This window comes from Acinonyx jubatus, chromosome A2 (assembly GCF_027475565.1).
Source record: "Acinonyx jubatus isolate Ajub_Pintada_27869175 chromosome A2, VMU_Ajub_asm_v1.0, whole genome shotgun sequence".
NCBI classification, from domain to species: Eukaryota; Metazoa; Chordata; class Mammalia; order Carnivora; family Felidae; genus Acinonyx; species Acinonyx jubatus.
The window spans coordinates 163,794,693-163,818,177 of record NC_069383.1 but is presented as its reverse complement, the minus strand read 5'-3'; the positions used below and the strand labels follow the sequence as shown (position 1 = coordinate 163,818,177).

Here is a 23,485-nt window from a genome sequence, read left to right as displayed (position 1 = left end):
CCAGGTTGGGCATGTTACCATCGTTTCCCAGTGGTAAGATTTTTTATGTATGATTGCTGAATATTATAAAATGGCTTTTGACGTCTCTTGGGAGCATTACACGTAAATCACATGAATTGGTTTTAGCATATTCTGTTGTGTGATATAGCACCAGTGCAGGAAAATGCATTTGACACAGGTTCAGTTGACAGATAACTTAAAAAAGAACCCTCCGTGCAGTGAAATTCAGCCGTAAATGTAGAACAAGCCTTCACACGAGAAGCCCCACTTGAAGTGAACCCCAGGCAGGCCCTCTCCCTCTCCAGGGGTAACGAATACGTAGAAGTATATGAAGACTTGTATGTGTATATTTGTGGTTCTGCCCATAGAGTTCCGTACACGCATATCGTTACATGTGTGTATGTAACATGTACATGTGTGTATGTTTTTTAGCGATTTAGGTATCTAACTGCAGTATAATCAGAAATGATTAATTTTCCTGCTCTCCTCTCCTCTGCCCTGCAGCCAGTCATTCATATGTATCTATGTCAATAGCCACACAGAGATCAATGACACACAAACACACACGTCAACATATATACGTTCTTCCGAACCCGCTTGTGTGGCACATTTCCCGTAGTACGGCAACTTGATTTTCTTATTTATCATTTTCCTCCCAAGAGAATTTAAAATCCACGTGGTTCAGAATTCTTGTTTTGTTCAGTGCTGCAGCCCCGGTGCCCGCAGGTTCTAGGACCCAAGTAACCGCGACCTGAATACAGTTCACTCCGCGAAAGAGCCAGAGGTGAGGTCCTCAGAGCGGTCCTGCAGGGACACAGGGCTCTGCCACGAGCAGGAGCGTGAGGGCATGAGGGCAATAGGAGAGGTTCCTGTTGCCTACTCACCTTAGTGCCCGGCAGAAGTCAGTGCATTCTTCTTACCACACTGGGAAACAGCAGTCACAACAGAGAAACCACCACACGGTGTGTGTACGAGTGCAGGCGTTGGAGGAGTTTCGGGGATGTTACCGACCGTCCTGCATTTCCTCTGCCGTGAGCCAGTTTTAATAATACCTGCTTTGTGGAGTTTTTAAGAATATCCGAGCTGATGCATACGAGGCTTTTGGCAGAATCTTTTGCATATACTGGGTTCTGCATGGCGCTTAAAAAATTAATTTCATAAAGGTGGTGGATTTGAGCCAGGTGTGTTGGGAGTCCCTGTCTCCATCTGCTGGGGCCGCTGTAACAAAAATGCCATAGACCAGGGGCGCCCGGGTGGCTCAGTCGGTTGAACGTCCAACTTCGGCTCGGGTCATGATCTCACGGTTTGTGAGTCCGAGCCCCGCGTCGGGCTCTGTGCTGACAGCTCAGAGCCCGGAGCCTGCTTCAGATTCTGTGTACCCCCCCCCCCCCCCGGTCTCTCTCTGCCCCTCCCCAGCTTGCGTTCTGTCTCTCAAAAATAAACATTTTAAAAATAAAATAAAATTGAGGCGCCTGGGTGGCTTAGTCGGTTGAGTGTCCGACTTTGGCTCGGGTTGTGATCTCACGGTTTGTGAGTCCGAGCCCCACATCGGGCTCCGTGCTGAGAGCTTAGGGCCTGGAGCCTGCTTCCGATTCTGTGTCTCCCTCTCTCTCTGCCCCTCCCCCACTCATGGTGTCTTTCTTTCTAAAAAATAAATAAACATTAAAAAAAAATGCCACAGACCAGGCGCTTATAAACAATATACATTTGTCTCTCACAGTTCTGGAGACCGAGAAGTCCAAGGTCAAGGTGTCTTGATGTCAGATTTGGCAGATTTCTGGCAGAATTCGTGTCTGGTGAGGACCTTTTCCTGGCTCACAGACAGTGGTCTCCTCACTGTGTGCTCACATGGAGGGACGAGGGAGCTCTCTCGGGCCTCTTATAAGGGCACTCACCCCACCTATGAGGGCTGAAGCCTCCTGGCCTAATCCCCTCCCCAAGGCCCCACCTCTCAGTACCCTCACACTAAAGTTAGGATTGAACCTGAATTTTGGAGGGCACAAAAACATTTCAGTCCATAGCAGTCCCCAAGACCACCCTTAAATTCAGAGGTCCACTAGGAGGACTCCCAGGACTCAGCACGTAGTTGCGCTCACGGCCCTGATTTATTACAGCGCGAGAGAACACAGCACCAGGTCAGCAGAGGGGAGATGTGCCTGGGGCCAAGTCCCGAGGACACCAGCCACAGGGTTCCAGGTGTCCCCTCTGGGGACATCATGCAGGATATGCTCAGTCCCTCCAGTAGCCCGGAGTGAGGGCACATGTAAATTGTGTCTACCAGGGAAGCTAATGAGAGACTCTGGTACCGGGTCATGGAGACACCCTATGCCTAGCACGTACCAACATTCTAGACTCCCAGAAGGAAAGCTGGTCTTCAGCACAAGACATTACTAGCATAACAGGACATAGGGAGCCTCTCCTAACAGGGTGGTGGGAAGCCTTCCCAAATCCAAGTTCCTGTGAACTAGCCAAGGGCCAACCTTGGGAGCAGGACTCAGGCCTATTAAGTTAACACTTCTGAGCAGTCCGTTCCGGGGCACCTTGGGTGGCTTAGTCGGTTGGGCGTCCAACTTCAGCTCAGGCCGTGATCTCACAGCTTGTGGGTTCGAGCCCCGCATCGGGCTCTGGGCCGACAACTCGGAGCCTGGAGCCTGCTTCAGATTCTGTGTGTCCCTCTCTTTCCGCCCCTCCCCTGCTTATGCTCTGTCTCTCTCTGTCTCAAAAATAAATAAAAACATCGAAAACAAATTTTTTTGAACAGTCCATTCCTTTGGCCCTTGGACAAGACATCTTTACAGCAAAATTATTATCAGTGGTACCCTGTGTAGCCGAGTGAGACCAGTCTGCAGTATTGGTTTTGGTTATGCCCTTTATGGGTCCTGACTTGTCCAGTTCAAGCAAATCCCATTGCTCATAAAGGTAAAGGTCTTAGAACATTAGGAGGCTCATCCTCAAAATTTCTGTATTTTATTTTCACCTGGCCTCAGGTGTCCGTTCTGGCATGGCACAACTCTGGCTGACTCGAGTGTCTTTCAGGGATAAGATAGTGTCCTGATGGGATATGCATTAGGCAGCCAGGTCAGCGGGTCCCCACTGTGGACTCTGGGGTGGGGGGGCTTGCCCTGGAGTTTTCAGTGCAGCCTATTTATTATTGTTTTAAAAAATATTTTTATTTATTTTTGAGAGAGAGGGAGACAGGGTGTGAGTGAGGGAGGGGCAAAGAGGGAGGGAGCTAGAATATGAAGCAGGCTCCAGGCTCTGAGCTGTCAGCACAGAGCCCGGTGTGGGGCTTGAACTCACGAACCGCGAGATCATGACCGCATCCGACTTTGGCTCTGGTCATGAGTCGGACACTTAACCGACTGAGCCACCCAGGCGCCCCAGCCTATTTTTTTAACTTTATTTATTTTGAGAGGCCGAGAGAGAAGGGGCGGGGGGGGGGGGGTGAATGGGGGAGGGGCAGGGGGAGACAGAATCCCAAGCAGTCCCCACGTGGTCAGCACAAAGCCCAACATGGCGCTCGAACCGACGAATCAGGAGATCATGACCTGAGCCGAAGTCGGACGCTTAGCCAACTGAGCCACCCGGGCGCCCTCAGTGCAGCCTATTTGAAGTAACGCAGTCTGGTCCTTGTTAGCAGGGATGCCTGCGGTGGTCACCTTCAGACACTTTTGTGACCCACAACACTAGTTCGTCCACTTCACTGGTGGCGACGGCATCTGGGGGTGGTCTGTGCGGAAAGTAATGGAAACGAACAGCTTGATTTCAGATTGTCTCATTGGAGAACAAGGCCTTCATCACCGGCAACCGCGAGTGACCCAGATGGACCACCTGGAGGTTTTCGTGGGTTAGGACCTCAGACAAGTGTCCTAAGTTTGCAGGGTTCCCGGTCAGAGTCCTGTTCCTGGAGCTTGCACCTGCTTTCAGAGCAGCCCAGCGTGCAGTGAGGCTGAAACAGCCATCGCGGACACCACGGGCCGTTAGCTTGCAGTCAAGTTCAGGCGGTTGGCAATTCCCCAAATCACCAGGGGCCTCTTTTAGAAGCAGCAGAGCTGAGACGCTGCAGGGTCAGAACTGTGTGTTCCAAGCTGCACGTGCGGTCCCTGCTCTCATCGGAGTCCACGTGACGCACTGCCGGACCGTCGTCTGCGTCTAGCGGCCATCAGAAATGGGTTTTGGTGGGGCGCCTCGGTGGTGGTTCAGTCAGTTGAGCATTTGACTTCAGTTCATGTCATGATCTTGCAGTTTGTGGGTTCGAGCCCCGCGTCGGGGTCTGTACTAACAGCTCAAAGCCTGGAGCTGCTTTGGATTCTGTATCCCTCTCTGCCCCTCCCCTGCTCACGCCCTGTCTCTCACCCTCTCAAAAATAATAAACTTTTTTAAAATAAAAGAAAGAAAAAGAAGTAGGTTTTTGTAAGAGCTCTTCGGCAAGCTGAAAACTTGTACTTAAAATTCCCAAAGCATCTCTCCATTTAGAGATTGCCTGCTTCACTGTTTCCCTCTGGTTGTGAACCTCCGGTAGGTAAAAACTCAGTAAAAAACCTAAACTTGTTCTACCACTTAGGAGTTTAAATTCCACCCCATGCACCAGTGGCAACAAGCAAGGGGGTCGTGTCCTGTCCACACTGTTTCCCTGCACTGATTGGGATGATTCCTTTAGCATTTATTACATTACAGGCATGTGGGTCCATTTTTATCTTCCTTGCAGATGCAGTAGCCACAAAACAAAACCAATTTGAGTAAAAAACCCACAAAACAACCTTTTCCTTTTTTCCTCATCACAAACTTATTTGAAGCCGTTTGAGTTCTGTAGTGTTGCCGTAACAAGTGACCATAAACTGGGTGGCTTCAGAACTCACTCTCAGATTCTGGAGGCTGGAAGGCCAAGATCAAGATGGTGGAGGGTTGTGCTTCTGTGTCATCCTGGTGTCTTACGGCCTCGGGCAGCCCCGGGTGTTCTTTTGTTGGTGACAGCATAATTCCAATCTCTGCACCCCATCTTCACATGGCTGCCGTCCCTGCGTGTCCTTGACTTTGCATTGGCATTCCCCCTTCAGGATGCCACCAGCCAGATTGGATTCGGGCCCATCCTACCGACCTTGTCTTAACTGGGTTACATTTGCAAAGATCTTATTTCCAGGGAAGGTCACATTCATAGATACCAAGGATTAGGATTTCAGCGTACCTTTTTGGGAGACAGCGTAACCCACGATGAGGCCCTCGTAGTGAGTCCAGCATTTACTGGGTAACACTACAGCTGCCAGGGATGATCCTGGCTGCCATGTGAGGGGTGGGCCGGGAGGCTGCGGCAGCCCAGCAGCAACCAGGCAGAAGGATGGGGAGAGGATCCCTGCCCCTGTTCCCTTGGTTTATCTGAAGTTCTGCTCCAGTCCTGGAAACTGGTTTCACTAATTTTTTTCTCCCAGCGCAATGCAAACTTTTCATATATTTTGCCCATCCATAGTTTACCCTTGGGAACCTGGGGGCCCTTTCTCCTCCTGCCTGGAAGAGAGAACAAAAATCCGAGACCTCACCAAAGCTGTGTTTTGTTTAAGTCTTCTTGCTCAGATAGCATGGCCCAAAGCAGCAGTATACTGAGTGCGCCAGCCCCCCTTGGGGATGGACCTCTGTCATCTTTACCTCTGTCAACTCTTGATTCATGACAGACTGCAGCTCAGCGGTCTCTCCACACCTTCTCTCCATACACATGGCTTCTGCTATGTTTCAGTGAGCCAGGGGTGTTCTAGCAGATTCCACTTCTGATGCCAACTGTGTCCGGTGTCCCCCAAGACCATCCTTGTGTCCTGCCAGTAGGACCCTCGTGACTTAGCATATAGTTTTACTCATGACTGTGATCTGTTACAACAGACACAGCAGAGTTAGCACAGGGAACAGGCACATGGGGAAAAGTGTTCTTTCCCGGTGGAGTCACACGGAGTGCGCCCAGCAGTGAGTCTTGACGACGCGGGAGGTACTGTCATGCAGGGAGTCTTGGTAGAGACCCAGCGCCCGGCGTTTTGACTCCAGACTCCCAGAAGGAAGGCAGGTGTTGCATATTAACGTGTCACGTGCACAGCAGTTTAGACACCGTGGGTGAGATCAGTCAGGCTGGTGTGAAACCTGAAACCCAGGTTCCCAGACACCAGCCTTGCCAGGAGTTGTGTCTACGAATAAAGTTAAGGCCCCTGATGGCACGTTTCGTACACACTAGGAGTGGGGATTCACTGGAAGAAGCACTACAGATAACTAAGAACAGTGCAGCTGACTCAGGGACCGGTTGCTCCCTGTGCGCGTCACGGGGATTTTCCCATTCAGCTGCTACCCTGTTGAACAGGTAAATTCTGGCAGCAGAACTGCCGACTGAGAGTATTTTCTCCTGCTCATAGATGTCAGTGGGCCGATGAACTTTTTAAAAGACCAGGGTTCAAGGGAGGCATGCAGCTCAGTGGGTCCTGTGCTCTCAGGGGTTGGCCTGACATGCTCACGTGCCCAGCAGGGGAGGGACAGGGGGAGGAGAGAAATTGAGAGCATGGCCTCTGGGATGATGTATGGAGGGGGGAGCTTTTACCTGCAACTTGATATGTGGGAGGGTTTCCTTTGTAGGAAGGCACTGCCCAACCCGATCTGTTTTTATCATCAAGGGCAAATTCACTGATGGGTGTTTTTGACTTCAGTTAACCCCCTGGTGGGATGGGACTGAACCTTATCTTCAGTACTCTTCTACGTTTCTGGTGGAAAGAGCTGCTTGTCACCAGATAACATTTGTCTGGTGGGGGTCCGGCGGGCAGTCGCACTGAGACTCGGGAGTGTGGGGAATGAATGGATGCAGGTCTGAGTTCTCATGCCTGTTTCCTCTTCCCTGAGCTCTGACCTCTCAACAACTTTCTATCCTATTCCTGTATGACACAAATACATAAACAGTACTTCCTCAAGAGAATTTTGTCATTTAGCCAGTAGGACCTGTCTACTTAGGGCCTGGAGTTAAGATGTTGTGGTCAGTTGGCCCCTGCTGCAAGATGGATTCCACCAAGTCTCTCAGGAAGGAAAAGTCCCCAATCCTAGAGTGTGTTCTGATTTCATAAAACCTCACCCACGTTTGACCTGGGGCTTGACATGGTGCGCAACAGGGAAGGAGCGAAAGTAGTTTGTATCACAAAGGACCGGTGGGTCTTAAAATGCAAATATTTGATTCATTTGGAGAGCTGTTCTGTGAATTCTCCATTGTGGTCCGAACCCTTTGGTTAAAGGAGAATGAGATTTGATGTGGTTGCAGTAAGAGTGTAAAGATAAGTTCAGTAGAGTGAGTGGTACTGTTAAACTTGTGAGGAGGATGTAAGTGTGGACAGAGTGAGAGATCTGATGATTGAGTCATAGAGTGGACGTTGGGTGACCACAGGGTCTTGTCTGAATGTCCCGTGAATTGAATTGACTTGCTCTAGAGTCTCAACTTTCCTTCTGCACATATGTTGGGTGTTTTAGGACTCAGTGGTCTTTGAGGATGTGGCTGTGGACTTTACCCCGGAGGAGTGGGCTTTGCTGGATTCTGCTCAGAGGAAGCTCTACAGAGATGTGATGCTGGAAAACTTGAAAAACCTGGCCGCAGTGGGTAAGAATGACCTCATTCCTTCACGTGGTTGTTTGGAGAACAAGCATTTCTTACACATCAAGCCTGTTTCAAGATTTTAAATGTGGAAAGGGAATGCTTATTAATTAGTAAGCCAGGGTCACAACCATCAGAGAGCTAGAATCTTATAATATCTGCATGAGAATGAGAATCTTTGTATTAAACTGATTTTTTTTTCTTTCTATAAAGCAAGCTCCCTTTGTGTCATCAGAAAATACCGATTTCATGGGTCATTAAGGAGCCCAATGAAGTTTATGTAATCGTATGAGAATTCAACTGCCTTCGTTCAATTGCTTACCATTTTGAGCCCTCGTACTTGTATCGGTGAAGTCCTGATACAGCTAAAGTCCTCAGTGTCATTTCAACTAACAGGTACTTTCTTCCTTTAAAACTTTTGTTCCCTTTTTGCTTTCAGATGATGAGACTCAATTGAAGGCCAATGGGTCTGTTTCTCAGCAGGATGCTTATGGGAATAAAATATCCAAGGGAAACAAATTGGCAGAGTTCACCAGAAATGAATCCTGGGCCTCTGTTTTAGGGAAAATTTGGGAAGAACTCAGCACGGAAGATCAGCCCACAAACCAGGGGAGACATCTGAGGTAAGCTGCACTCACAAGAGAAAGCAGTATTCCAGGAGAGAATCCTAGTATGTCATGAAATTTAAAAAGCAAAGAAAACAAGTCACCCACAGGAGCCTAGATCAAATTTGTTTACTCAGTGAGAATTTTTACAAAAAAAATTTCCTTAAATATGTTGATGTTGAGTGTTAGAAACATAATTCAGTTGGAAACAATTAGGAGGAAAAGCCCATGTTTTGTTTTGTTTTTTTTAATTTTTTTTTTAACGTTTATTTATTTTTGAGACAGAGAGAGACAGCATGAATGGGAGAGGGTCAGAGAGGGAGGGAGACACAGAATCTGAAACAGGCTCCAGGCTCTGAGCTGTCAGCACAGAGCCCGATGCGGGGCTCGAACTCATGGACCGTGAGATCATGACCTGAGGCGAAGTCGGATTCTTAACCGACTGAGCCACCTAGACGCCCCGGAAAAGCCCATGTTTAAGAAATTGTTTTCAGGGAGCCTGGGGGGCTCAGTCCATTGAGCATCCGCCTTTGGCTCAGGTCATGATCTCATGGTTCGTGGGTTCAAGCCCCGCATTGGGCTGACATCTCAGAGCCTGGAGCCTGCTTCAGATTCTGTGTCTCCCTCTCTGCCCCTCCCTCCCTCACGCTCTGTGTGTGTCTCTCTCTCAGAAATAAGTAAACATTAAAAAAAAAAAAAGAAACTGTTTTCATCATGCCTATGGTTCAATCTCCTCATGATATTGTTTACTCTGCTTTATCAGATAGACTACACATTCACTGAAATTGATGAAAATGTAATCCTTTTTTTTTTTTTAACGTTTATTTATTTTTGAGAGACAGAGAGAGACAGAGCATGAGCAGGGGAGGAGTAGAGAGAGAGAGGGAGACACAGAATCCAAAGCAGGCTCCAGGCTCTGACCTGTCAGGACAGAGCCCAACACGGGGCTTGAACTCATAAACCATGAGATCATGACCTGAGCCAAAGTTGGACGCCTAACCGACTGAGCCATCCACGCGCCCCTAAGAATGTAATGCTGATACTTATTAGTAAATATTAAATCATTAGTCAAACTGTTGATAACATGCTTCTTCTTCTTAACAGAAATCCTGTGGTGGAGAGACTCTCTGAAAGTAATGGTCAGTGCAGGGAAGGCTCCAGTCAGATTCCAAATCTTAATCTGTATGAGAAAACTCTTTGCGGAGTTAAAGAGGATGAATGCAGTGAGTATGAGAAAGTCTTCGGGCGTCACTCCCTCGAGAGTCACATCGCCATGCACGCTGGACACAAAGCGTATCAGTGTCAGGAGTGTGGGCGGGCCTATACCTGTCGTGCACACCTAAGAATGCATGTGAGAACCCACAACAGAGAGAGAACCTACGCGTGTAAATTATGTGGAAAAACCTTTCCTCGTACTTCTTCCCTCAACCGGCACGTAAGGATTCACACTGCTGAGAAAACCTATGAGTGTCAGCAATGTGGGAAAGCCTTCATTGATTTCTCAAGTCTTACTAGTCATGTGAGAACTCACACTGGAGAGAAGCCATATAAGTGCAAGGAATGTGGGAAAGCCTTCAGTTATTCCTCAACTTTCCGGAGACACATGATAACGCACACTGGAGAGAAGCCCTATAAATGTAAGGAATGTGGGGAAGCCTTCAGCTACTCCTCAACTTTTCGGAGGCATATGATCTCACACACTGGGGAGACACCACATAAATGTAAGGAATGTGGAGAAGCCTTCAGCTACTCCTCAGCTTTTCGCAGGCACATGATCTCACACACTGGAGAGAAGCCCTACGAATGTAAACAGTGTGGGAAAACCTTTATTTACCTGCAGTCCTTCCGGAGACACGAAAGGATTCACACTGGAGAGAAACCCTATGAATGCAAACAGTGTGGGAAAACCTTCATTTATCCCCAGTCCTTTCGAAGACATGAAAGGACTCATGGTGGACAGAAGCCCTATGAGTGCAGCCAGTGTGGGAAAGCCTTCAGCCATCCCTCGTCCTTTCGAGGGCATATGAGAGTGCACACTGGGGAGAAACCTTATGAATGCAGTCAGTGTGGCAAAACTTTCAACTGGCCCATCTCCTTACGAAGACATATGAGGACACACACCAGAGAGAAACCCTATGAGTGCAAACAGTGTGGGAAAGCCTTCAATTTGTCTGCTTGCTTTCGAGAACATGTGTGGATGCATCCAGGAGACAAGTCCTATCAATGCAAGCTATGCGGGAAAGCGTTCTATTGCCACATATCCTTACAGAAACACATGAGAAGGCACACTGCAGAGAAACTCTATGAATGCAAGCAGTGCGGGAAAGCTTTCAGTTGGCCTGAACTCCTGCAGCAGCACGTGAGAACACATACCGCGGAGAAACCCTATGAATGTAAGGAATGCGGGAAGGTCTTCAAATGGCCGTCATCCTTGCCGATACATATGAGAGTGCACACTGGAGAGAAACCCTATGAATGTAAGGAGTGTGGGAAGGCTTTTAGTTGTTCCTCATCCTTAAGAAGACATGTAAGGATACACACTACCGAGAGACACTACTTATGCACTGCGGGAAATTCTGCAGATGAATTCATGCCCCATGCTTCAGAAAATCCACACCAGGAGAGAAATCTGATAAAAGTTGTAAATATGGTACTGCCTTTGTGAGAACCCCATCAAAGTGGACCCATGGGGTGTGCATTTCTAGTTCTTTTACAGATAAAAACTTGGGTGCAGAATAGCTCTCCAAGTACTCTTAGCTTTCATACGAAAGTTTGCAAATACTATGTTTTCCCCTACATTTCAATAAATAAACCTATCTTTACAGTTTGTTGGACTCCTGGTGATTTGAAGTGTGTTTTTAATATGTAAGTAGTTTTAGTTTTTTAGTTCTTTAAATTCTTTAAGGGGTTTTTGGAACAATGACACTTTGGTATTTCTTGGGATTTTCTTACTAGCTTGGTGTGGCAGATCCTGGGTATCACCTGTTACGTATTTTCTGCCATACTGAGAATCTATTTATTTGATTTGGCCAGAGGAGCCTTATTGCATTTGCTTTACAAATATTTTGCAGAAGTTGATAATTATGCAGAGTTCTTCAAAGCATAGTCTCGTGTGAATTGTCACTTTCAACTTTTTCCCTTTGCTCCTTGCCCTTGAGTGTGATTGGAAATTGGACAGTAGGCTTTTACTTGAGAGATACTTTGCAACCATGAGATATAAGATACAGAGTTTGAGGTGGTTCTTCCAGATTGTATTATGTCAACGTGGGCAGTGTTGGAAACTACATTTCCCAGAAACCCTTCCCTTTACGTTCAGATTTACCAGTAGCCTAACTTGGCACAAGACTTGGAAGGTGGAAGTGAAGAAGCCATTTCTGTTTGGAGCCATATTAAAGTGTGATAGATGCAAAGGAGCTTTTTTCCCCTGAGTTTGGCCCTGCCAATCAAGAGTATCGTGCAAAAGAAATGCCATGTGCTTGATTCCCATTTTTCTCAGAGTTGCAGGCTTCCATGAATATCTTCCTGAGCTGCGCATAAAGGATCCATTTGTGTGGTCTTGCACTCACAGTTTGGATATTCTTACAAACTCTGATGTGTCCTCTAGGCCACTGTTTCAGACTCATGGTTAGTGATCTTTTCTGATACTATGATTTCACTCTTCTCTAGATCTTCACATATGTGTATAAGGTCTAATTTGTATAGTGAACGCCTTATTTTCAATACTTCTAGTGACTCTGTGATCCTGATTCTGCCATAAAAGCTACAGTGTTGCTACAAAGCAAAATAACACATGGGACTTAGTTAACCTATCACATCTTGTAGTGTGCTGAGTCAGTCCTTCAACGTGAGAAAAAAACACATTCGTATACTAGATTTGGGAGAGCCAAATGCTGTTTCTTGCTAAGGGTTTTACTGTTATGTTTGATTATGTGTCATTAAAAACAGTATGTATTTTATCAAGGGAAATCTTTTGTAGATATTTCCTAGAAATACACAACTTACAGTGTTTTTATATCATCTGTGCACTTACTGCATTACTTTTCTGGGGCTGCTGTAACAAAGTACCACAGTCGGGTGGCTTAGGACAACAGAAATTTTGGTCTCATGGTTCTGAAGGTAGAAGTCTAAGTTCAAAGTATTGGCCAGACCATGCTTCCTCTGAAGGTGCTAAGGAAGGGTCTGCTCCAGCCCTCTCCTAGCTTTTGGTAGTTCATTGGCTTGTGGCGATATAACTGATCTTTACTCTGCATTCTGCCCACATGCGTGTTTATCTCTTCATCTGGGGTTCTTTTTATAAGGACCACACATATCAAGTTAGGGCTCATCCTATTCCAGTATCACCTCCTCTAATTATATTGGTGGTAACTCTGTTTCTAAATAAGATCACATTCTGAGGTGCTGGGGATAGGACTTTGGTGGACAATTCAACCCGTAACTCTACCAAATGCTATACTCTTTTTCATTTACTGAGAGAACACATTAAAATATCCCATGGCAATTATGCATTCCAGATCAACTGTAATTTTGGCAAGCATTATACATCCTAAGTCAGTATTTCCAGGTGCATACAACTTAAGACATTTTTGTCGTGTAACTTTTTTTATTGTTGCATAAGAATTTCCTATTAAACTGATTTCTTACTCATTGCTAATAAAACCTTAAATAATTGTTTTGTCAAAGCTTTCTAACTCAAACCACTGGGAACACACTGGTAGTCAATGAAAATTGGGTGCATTGAATTCAAGCAATTTGAGTGAACACCTGGACAGTGGGATGTATCAGTCAGAGGGTGTTTGGAAGGATATATTTTCAGATTTTGGCTTGTGTTTGGTGATTGTAGAAGGCAGAAATAACTGAATTTAGCTAACTAAAATTGGTAGAGCAGTCATTGAGAAGAAGGGTTGTTTTTTAAAAAAAAAAAGTTTTAATTTTAATTCCAGTTAACATAGTGCTATGTTAGTTCCAGGTCTACAATATAGTGATTCAACATTTCATACAGCACACGGTGCTCATCACAAGTACATTCCTGATCCCCATCCCTATTCAACTCATCCCCCTACTCCGTCCCTTCTGGGAACCGGCAGTTCTCCATAATTGACAGTCTATTTCTTGATTTGTCTCTTTTTTTCCCACTTTTGCTGGTTTTGTTTCTTAAATTCCACATATGGGTGAAACCATATGGTATTTGTCTTTCTCTGACTGATTTCACTTAGCATAATACTCCAGCTCCATCCTTGTTGCAAATGGCAAGATTCCTTCTTTTTTATGGCTGAATGGTCCATTGTGTGTGCATCTTCACATCTTTATCCATTGATCTATCAGTGGACACTTGGGCTGCTTCCATATCTTGGTTATTGTAAATAATGCTTCTGTAAATATCGGGCTGCGCGTATCCCTTTGAATTAGCGTGCTTACATTCTTCAGGTAAATACCCAGTAATGCGACTGCTGGATCATAAGGTAGTTCTATTTTGAAGTATTTGAGAAACTTCTATATTGTTTTCCACAGTGGCTGCACCAGCTTGTATTCCCAGTAACCATGCACGAGTGTTCCTTTTTCTCCACATGCTTGCCAACACTTGTTTTTTCTTGTGTTGTTGATTGTAGCAATTCTGACAGGTGTGAGATGATACCTCATTGTGATTTTGATTTGCGCTTCCCTGATGATGAGTGATGATGAGCATCTTTTCATATGTCTGTTGGCCATCTGTAGGTCTTCTTTGGAGAAATGTCTGTTCATGTCTTCTGCCCATTTTTTAATTGGATTTTTTGTTTTTTGGGTGTTTGAGTTTTATATGTTCTTTATATATTTTAGATACTAATCCTTTATTGAATATGTTGCCTTTTAGTTCTTAAAAAGTTTTTTTTTTTTCTGTTTATATTTTAGAGAGAGAGAGACAGAGTATGACCCAGCAAGAGGTAGAGAAAGAATACACCATCACTCTCGAACAGAGGTGCCCATTTGTTTTCAAATCCCCCAAACCTAGTCAGTGATCTTAGTTCCCTGTCTTTGTCATGTCTCACAAAAGGAATGCCTGTATATAGTCTTAGAAGTCTGTAAAACTTGATGCCATTCGGACGTCACGGCAGCCCCACCGGGCTGAGAGCACGTGCCCCATGGCCACAGCAGCCCCTATTCCCGCAGGAGCCCCTGCTCATCGCTCCCCACCTTGGCCGTGTGAACAGTCTCAAACCCTCAGTGAAGTCACTACTGGATGTTTGGTCAGGGCCCTCAGGTAGGTGCATGCACACTCACACCTGTTGTCCCTCACTCACCTGCCAGTGTTCTGGAATCTTCTGGCCTGAGGACTGAGGCTGCGGCACAAGCACTGTCGGCGCCGGGACTCCTCACCACAGCTCATGCCTACCCGCCGCCCATCCGGGACTACAACGCCACCTCACCAGTGCACATGCGCATTTCTACCAACGCCCGTGCTCTGCGTTCCGGTTCCGCGTAGTCTCAGCCCTGCTGCCTGTGAGAAGTGGAGGTCTCGGGCAGAGACTCCACAGAGGCCCAGAGCTCCACCCTTCAGACTCCTCCCAGCATGCCGTGCGCCCTGTGAGGAAGTACTCCTCAGAGCCACCTGGGATTGAAGCCCACGCGGAAGTACGCAGGCACGTGTGGGCGGGGCGGACGCGCACGCGCACGCGCGGAAGACACTACACCAGCGAAGAGGGAAGTGGAGTCCCCGTCCTTGGGCTTCAGTTCCCGTGGCTGCCTGGCTTCTGCTATGGGTGGCTCAGTGGCTGGGAGACGTGTGTGGGACGAGCTCCTGAGTGCCCAAGGTGTCCACCCGCGGAGTCTTGGGAGGAGGTTGGGGCCGCCCACGGTGGATGGAGCAAGGTGTGTGGGCACATGAGACCAGGAGAGGGGAGGACTGCCAGGAAGACCGCAGTGTAGGAGACGGTGGCTGCCGGTCCACGAGATGGGCACCGTTATTGCCTTCACCGAGCTTCCAGTTGGAAAGCAATGACAAGAGGTCAAAGTAGTGATGAGTGCATTTCTCAAAGAATCCTAAAAGCAGCGTGTGGGGCTGGAACACCATAACCCCAGCCATATAGGGTCCCTTCCACTTCTTCCTCGGATTCCTGTGTAGGGGTTCTTATCAAGAGAGGTTTTTCCCTACCGCACAGATTCAGAAAGTGTGAAGTCCCCGTTCCAGGAGGAGAGACAGCAGTAAAACGTGTAGTGTAGCTGATGTGGATTAGTCTGGAGTAGAGAGTTGTTGGGTGGGTGGTTTTCAGAGGGCCTGTGTATCCCTGGGAGTGAATTAGTTTTCTCTGGAGACATCATCTTTGCCAATGTGTCTGAGTTTCTGTGTCTGTCTGGGTGTGTCCACATGTGTGTCCGTCCCAGTGACAGTTTTTGTGATTTTGTCGCTGCAGCGTGTGTATATGTGAGAGAGTTCAGGTGTTTGAGTGGTGGTTCCTGTGCTGGCAGGAGTGTCTGTTATCGTCCGCGTATCTTACTGCATGGCTGTAGTGTTTTCCCTGGGTTTTTGCGCAGTTGTGTGTATGGAAACCCAAATACACAGTAAAAACAGATGGTTACAAGTCACTTGTGTTTAACTTTTAGGAGTCAAATATTTACTGTAATAAATTCTAACGAAATATTTAAAAAGAAAGCTTCACAATTATTTTTAGTAGGTTTTCATGAGCTCCAACATTCTACAGAGTTCTTAGTCCTAGATTAACAGCATAGCACCTGCTGGCAGTAATTTGGACTTCTCTAGAATTTCTCACACCTAAGTTTCTTTCCTTATCTGTTGATTTTTCACTTCAAGTTTCTAACACCAACGGTGGTTCAGATAAACTCTTGAATGATAATTGTCATGTGATGAAGTATTTTAGATTGTGATCATTCTTAAAGTAAATGAACAGGTGACACGGAAATGGATCTCCAAAGGGCAAATAAGGAATATGGTTGACACAATGCCATCTTGTTATTTGGTTTTTCCTGTAGATCACTAAGAGAAACTTCTATGTAGCAAGAGGATAATAATTTGCACTTCAGTTTGAACTTAATCTTAATAAAAATTAAATTCTGATCATTTCAATAACGTTTTGTTTCCAAATATTTAAAATTCATATCATCTGATTCCACAAAATGGGGAAATAAATGCAAGCACTCACTAACCATTCCTGCATGAAGACTTTCTTGGTTCTTTGTCAGTTGTATAAATTTCTTTTCCTTCTCTGACCTTCCAGAGCACATGATTTCTATTTATAAATAGCATATTTTGTCCAACATCTTGCTAATTGTGCAAATGTTGTCATTAATTGCAATTGTGCAAATAACCATTAGTCAGATTTTGCTTATTACATGCTGCAGTAAGCATTTATTTTCATGTTCATAGGTCTGACTTTAGGTGGGTTGTGACAAGTGGTGGGTTTTCAGGAAGCTGTATTGGCTCTGATCTGAGATGTCCATTCTGGAGCTGAAAGGACTCAGAAGCTCAGGGAAGCTTCTTCAAGATGAGGCACTAGAGGAACAGAGGAAAGCCAAAAGCACATTTTAGGGTTTCTGCCATAACATTTGCTCACATAGCACTGGCTTAAGTGAGTCACATGGTTCAAAATGGAGGAAAAATTACTATTGTGCTATCATGAGGACATTGCTAGATTGTTTCACAGGGGATTGGAAAATCTACCACACAATCTGAATATCCTTTTAAGAAAGGGGTTGCATTAGCATAATTATAGAGACCATACCAAAACTTCCTTTTATAAATAGTTTTCCTTTCTTTCCTCCTTCCTTCCTTCCTTCCTTCCTTCCTTCCTTCCTTCCTTCCTTCCTTCCTCCCCTTTCTTTCTTTCTTTCTTTCTTTCTTTCTTTCTTTCTTTCTTTCTTTCTTTCTTTCTTTCTTTCTTTCTTTCTTTCTTTCTATTTATTTTGAGACAGAGCTGAGAGAGTGAGTAGGGGAGAGATCCATAGAGAGAGAGAGAGAGAGGGAGAGAGAGAATCCCAAGCAGGGTTTTGAACTCACAAACCATGAGATCATGACCCAAGCTGAAACCAAATTAACTGAGCCACCCAGGTGCACCTTAATAATTTATTTTATTTTTTTAATGTTTATTTATTTTTGAGAGAGAGAGAGGAGGGGCAGAGAGAGAGAGGGAAACACAGAATCCGAAGCAGGCTTCAGGCTCTGAGCTGTCAGCACAGAGCCCGACGTAGGGCTCAAACTCATGACCTGAGCCGAAGTCGGTTAAGCAACTGACTCTTGCTTTTGGCTTGGGTTATGATCTCATGGTTCATGGGTTCGAGTCCCGCATCAGGCTCCGTGATGACAGTGCCAATCCTGCTTGTGATTCTGTCTCATTCCCTTTCTCTCTGCCCCTCCTGCTCACTCGCTCGCTCTCTCTCAGAATGAATAAACTTAACAAAATTTTATTTTGTAAAAATTCAAACTCTGTAAATGTAGAGGGAATGGTTTAGGAAAATCTGTTATACCTGTTACCTGCCTTCAACAATTTCCATCAGTTTTCTTTACAACACTTGGCTTCCTCTGGATAATTTTGAAGCAGTTCTCAGTATATCATTTCAATCTTAAAATTTTTGGAATGAACAATTATCCTTAATATATTCAAATAAATAGGCAGTGGTCAATTTTCCTAGTTTTTTACATAATTTTAAAATTTTGCTGTTGGATTGTTTGCATTGGGATCTAATGAGACCCATACATTACAACTTAATATCTCCTTTGTATCTAATCTATAGTTCCCTTAGCATGTATTTCTTTGTAATGTAATTGTTGAATAAATCATGTAGAAATTTTCATAGAATGGGTCTTCTAATTATATCTCCATGCTGTTTTTTAACGTTTTCTGTTCTTTATATTTGCAAGTAATTGCAAGTTAGATCTACAGGTGTGACCGTATTCAGGTCTGATATTTTGACGAGTATAATTTAGATATTATTTGAGTATTTCTAGCTGGAGGCACATAGAGTCTGGAGGTTCTGTATACATGAGACAAAGATGGCCTCTGTATATTGTCCCTCCGTGATTTATTTCTTCATTGTAAACCAGTGGTTCAAAAGCCCAGTGGTGCCAAACTCAATTTTTTACTTATCTGTTTTAAACATAGCTCAAATAAGTGCATTTTTAGCTATTTAGAGCCTGCTTGCTTTTCATGCCTACCCCATGAAACTTTGCCCAACAGCTGCTAGCCATAAATAGGATAATCCCTGTAGCTATGAAAGACCCAGGCTGCTGCTGCCCTTTGGAACTCTCTGATCCAAAGACTTCCATCTGGGCTGCAGAGCGACCTCACCCAACCATGTAAGTCTCTGATACCCTTCTTCCCTGGGAGTTCTCTTGCGCACCTCCCTTTCTGGGTAGTAGCTCCCTTGCCATTGCCTCTGGACGGCCTCATGCTGTGAGGGACTTTCCCTACAGGCAAACCTGACAGAGTATTGCCTGAATAGAGCTCATGTGTTCTACTGCATTCTGGGCTCACATCCTTTTCATGGATCACCCTCAAAATGTCAAAAAGGAAGTGATTTATCTTTTTGTGATGGAAGCCAGCTTTGATGACTATTACCTGGAGCAGTTAAAACTCTTGTGAAGGGTTACGTGAAAAAGAAGGCATTCATTTGCAGAATGTAGGGCAGACCATCCAAGCAGGTGGCTTAAATTTATTCTCACAGTTTTGGAGACTAGATGCCTGAAATCATTGTCAGCAGGGCCATGCTTCTTCTGTGACTGTGTATAGAATCATTCCTTGTCACTTCCTAGCCTCTGGTGCAAGCCCTCAATCCTAGACATTCTTTGCCTTGATCTGCGTCACTCCAACCTCTACCTCTGATATCACATGGCATTCTCCCTGTGTGTCTTTCTTTTGTATGTTTTATCCTTGCCTTACGAGGACACAATTCATGTTGGATTAGGACACACTCTAATGACTTCTTAACTTGATTACATCTGAAGACCCTATTTCTAAATAAGGTCACACTTTTCATTGAGGTGTTTGTCATTGCTTTGCCAGAATTCATGTGTTCTGGACACACATGTTTTATCAGCGATGTGATTTGAGAATTTTTTCTTGGTATCTGTGGCTTACTGTTCTCTCAGTGGTGTCTTTGGGAAAGTAGCTTAATTTGGATAAATTCTAATTCATTAATTTTGTTGAACCTTGTTTTTGGTGTCATCTCTTAAAAATGTTTGCCTAGCTGAGGTCACAGTGAAATTCCTGCTTTTGTTTCATCTAGAAGTTTTATTGTTTGTATCTTGCATTTAGGTCTATTATAAGTTTTGAGTTTTTTTGCAAACAGCATGAGTTTTTTGTTTTGTTTTTTTACATATGGATATCTGATTGATCCAGCACCATTTGTTGAAAAGACTACACTTTCTTTATTGAATTACTTCAACACTTTTGTAAAAAAAAAAAAAAAAATCAGTTGACTTTAAGTATGTGTGTTTATTTCCAGACCCTGTATCCTTTTTCATTGATTTACAAAAGTATTGGAGTACAATTAATTTTTGCCTTTTGATCTTGTATCCTGCAACCTTGCTGAAGTTGTTTATCAGTCCTAATTAGTGTACAAGATTTTCTACTGACAAAAATCATGCCATCTGCAAATAGACTTAGCTTTAATTCTTCCTTTCTTATCTGGATGCCCTTTATTTTCTTGCCTGTCTTCTCTGGATAGAGCCTTCATTACAATGGTGAAGAGAGGTGGCAAGAGCAGACATATTTATCTTGTTTCTGTTATTAGGGGGAAATCATTTGGTCGTTCAGTATTTATTAGGTATGATGTTAGTTTGGGATTTTTAAAAATCAGGTTAGGAAAGTTCCCTTCTCAGATTACTGAGTTTACTTAGTTCACTGAGTGCGTTTATCATAAAGTGGTATTAGATTTTACTAAAGTGCTTTTCCATGTCTATTGAGATTATCATGTGATTTTTAACTTTTATGATGTTCATATGGTGTATTATCTTTTCTTAAAAAATTTTTAATGTTTATTTATTTTTGAGAGAGAAAGAGAGAGAGAGAGAGAGAGAGAGAGACAGAGCATGAGTTGGAGAGGGGCAGAGAGAGAGGGAGACACAGAAGCTGAAGCAGGCTCCAGGCTCTGAGCTGTCAGCACAGAGCTCGACATGGGGGTTGAACCTATGAACTGTGAGATCATGACCTGAGTTGAAGTTGGATGCTTATCTGACTGAGCCATCCAGGTGCCCTAAGTTAATTTTCAATGTTAAGCCAATCTTGCATTCCTGGGGTAAATACCATTTGGTAATGGTGTATAATCATTTTAAGATGTTGGTAGTTTTAGTTTGCTGGCCTTTTTTTCTTGTGAAGATTTTTGTAACTTTGTCAAGTTGAACATTATAAATTCTTAGTATTGCCAGATGCATACAAGTTTAGGCATTTTTCTTTCAGATAAACTTTATTTTTATATACTTCAAGTTTTTGTCATTAAGATAACTTTTTATTAATAACAGTGAAACATTAATGGTTTGTTGGTGTCCTCTAGAGAAAGACCACCAGGATCACACCTGTGGTAAAAGATGTTGGGTGTACTGAGTTCTAGAAACACACCATTAATGATTGTGGGTTAAATCAGTGTTTAAAAAAGACTTATCATAGGACTGTATTATAAAAAAGACTTATAGGACTGTATTCTGCTTGTATTAGTTGATTTGGGTTATGTTCAAGGAAGCTGAGATTTGCTCTCTATTGGATGCTATCAGGAGTTGAATGTAATTTCATCATTGGGAATTTTAAGTTTCAATCCAGAAGGCAAGAAGAATGGAGTGGTGATAACACTAATTGTTAAAGAAGCAGCAGTCAGTTTTATTAACAAGAAGAGGGGAGTTTGGGGACTTTTTTTTTTTTTTTTTTTTTTTACTTTTTACAGACTTATTTAGAGTGCATTTGTTTTTGTTTTTGTCTTGATCCAGTTTGGTCACCAAATGGTGTTGTCTAATGATGGTGTTGTGTAAGATTCTTTATTTTGCCAGGCCAACTCTGGGTTGTCTGGGCTGCTTCTGTATACACTGCAATCTGCATCGGACGCTTTTTAGTATTTTTCATTGAGTAACTCATTTTACATATAGAAATTCAGTTACTCCTCAGCAAACTCTGTGAGATGGGGAATACACTATGCCCTTTTATGAGTTAACTGAGAAATACAAGTTTGCATAAATTACCAGAGATCTCAAAGATAGCAGGAGACAAAGACATAATCAGGTTTCAAGCTCTTACTACTCAAAGACCATACTATTTACTTGATGCTAATGTTGAGCATCCATATATGCCATGTGCTGTAGGCTCAGTATTTAAACAGCTATAGTCAAAAGTAACCAATGTACTCTATGTTGTTTTATGTTGAATGGAGAGGCAGGAAATACACACAGGTTGTTGCAGTCTTAGTGTTTATGTTTTTATGGGAAAAAAGTAGTGGTTAACAAGTGGTAAAACTTGGCTCATAAGAAGTTTGGGAAGGAAACAAAGGCAAGGGAGCTAATAGAGAATGCAGGGATTCCAGTGTGTAGTTTTTTGTGGGGGATGAGAAACTCATTGAGTGAAGATTTCATCATTAATTTATTTATCTTTCCATCATCTAATAGGTCTTTAATAAGCACTGTTTCAAATATTCACTGTTTGTAAATAGTGGAGAATGATATGGACAGTCGTGCGTTCATGTAGTTAACCATAATGATTCTCCATAAAAATAAAGGTATAGGTCTGGTTCAGCTTAATGTTTGTAATGGTTAATGTTTTAAAGCATGTGATATGTTTCCATGAATTTGGACATGGGTATTTGGGGCCAGATTCTTCCCAGTTATGCAGAGTATAGGGTGTGGGTGTTTAATACTCTTGTGGGGAAAAAAAGGTAAGTTGTATTATATACTTGAAATATTTTTGCTGCTACTGTAGACTGACTCACACAATTTGTACCCCAGAAAACCACAGGTTGCACTTAATTTGATTAAGCATTATGGTCATCTGCACAGTTCTACCCCATCATGGTCTTATGAGTATAGTGAATTAACGCAAGTCGATTGTAACCTTCTGGCAGAAGCAAGGTAAGTTATGAGTAGGGGGACAGTTATCTATGAAAAACTGAGATGATCTGCAGTTGGTACCATTTTGAATAATACTCCAATTTAGTAAAAAAGGTATACTTGATATTCTCAAGCAGGGAAAATTTTAATGCTTTTTATAGAAGGTGGAAGGTTTTTGTTTTAATGATCCACAAAGTTCAAAAGCCCCATTCTACTTTTCACAGGTGTAAGTTCTATATGGATATATTTCTAGCACATTAGGGAAGAGAAAAAAATGTGACAGCATTTTGCTTGATTAAAGAACAAATAAAGTCTAATCTGTCCATTTCTCCATTTTAACTTATATTTTCACAGTGCCACAGAAACTAATGTGATTTGGGGGTTGGGTATCCAACTCTTGATTGTAGCTTGGGTCATGATCCCAGGGTCATGGGATGGAGCCCTGCATGCTTAGCATGGAGCCTGCTTAAGATTCATTCCCTCTCTCTCTCTCTCTCTCTCTCTCTCTCTCTCTCTCTCTCCCTCTCCCTCTCTCCCCCCTCTGCCTCTCCCCTGCTTGTGTGCACATGTGCACTCTCTCTCTCTCAAACAAAAACCTCTTAAAATAAGGAATTAGTGTGATTTGATAATCATTAGTATCTCATTTGACCCCCACCCACCTAGTATCTCATTTGACCCCCACCCACCTCACATCATCTCTATCATCGTACATATGAAAAAAGTTGAGCAACGGAGCACAGTCTTTTCTGATCTCACATGGTTCATAATAATAATGAAATCTTGTCACTTTGAATGTATAATACAGGCCACCACCATGATGGGTATTGTTCAAAAACTTGAAACTCAGAATACCTCTGTAAAGTAAGTATACACAATTTTACAAATATGACATCACAACTTACACATAGGACTGAAAAGGCAACGTAGTGTTCCATTTATGTGCCATTCTTTGGGAAAAGGCAAAGGTATAGAGATTTGGAACAGATGAGGGGTAAGGGTGGGGGTGCTGACTACAAATGGGCACCATGAGATTTTTGGGTGGTGATCAAGCGTTCTGTATCTTGATTGTTGCAGTGCAAGTGTACATTTCGGAAAACGGATAGAACTACACTTTAATGAATTTGGATATAGGTGTATTAAAACTGAATTACTAGAAAATGAACAGCCACCAAAGCAAAACAAAACAAACCAAAAAACAAAACTGCTTTCATATGCTTAGAAGAAATTTAAAACTCTCCTCAACCTTGATACATAGGTGTACAACAAGAC

General features: G+C 43.7%; 1 protein-coding gene across 1 annotated transcript in view; it reads left to right on the top strand.

Moving 5' to 3' along the window:
• LOC106982162 (uncharacterized) overlaps positions 1 to 11,039 on the top strand; it is a 30,582-nt gene extending 19,543 nt beyond the window's left edge. The window contains exons 8-10 of the mRNA XM_053220312.1: positions 7,480 to 7,606; positions 8,040 to 8,223; positions 9,310 to 11,039. Coding sequence (XP_053076287.1) covers positions 7,480 to 7,606; positions 8,040 to 8,223; positions 9,310 to 10,870 — 1,872 coding nt within the window. The 3' untranslated portion in view covers positions 10,871 to 11,039. The remainder of the gene's footprint in view (positions 1 to 7,479; positions 7,607 to 8,039; positions 8,224 to 9,309) is intronic.
• The last annotated feature ends 12,446 nt before the right edge of the window (positions 11,040 to 23,485 follow it).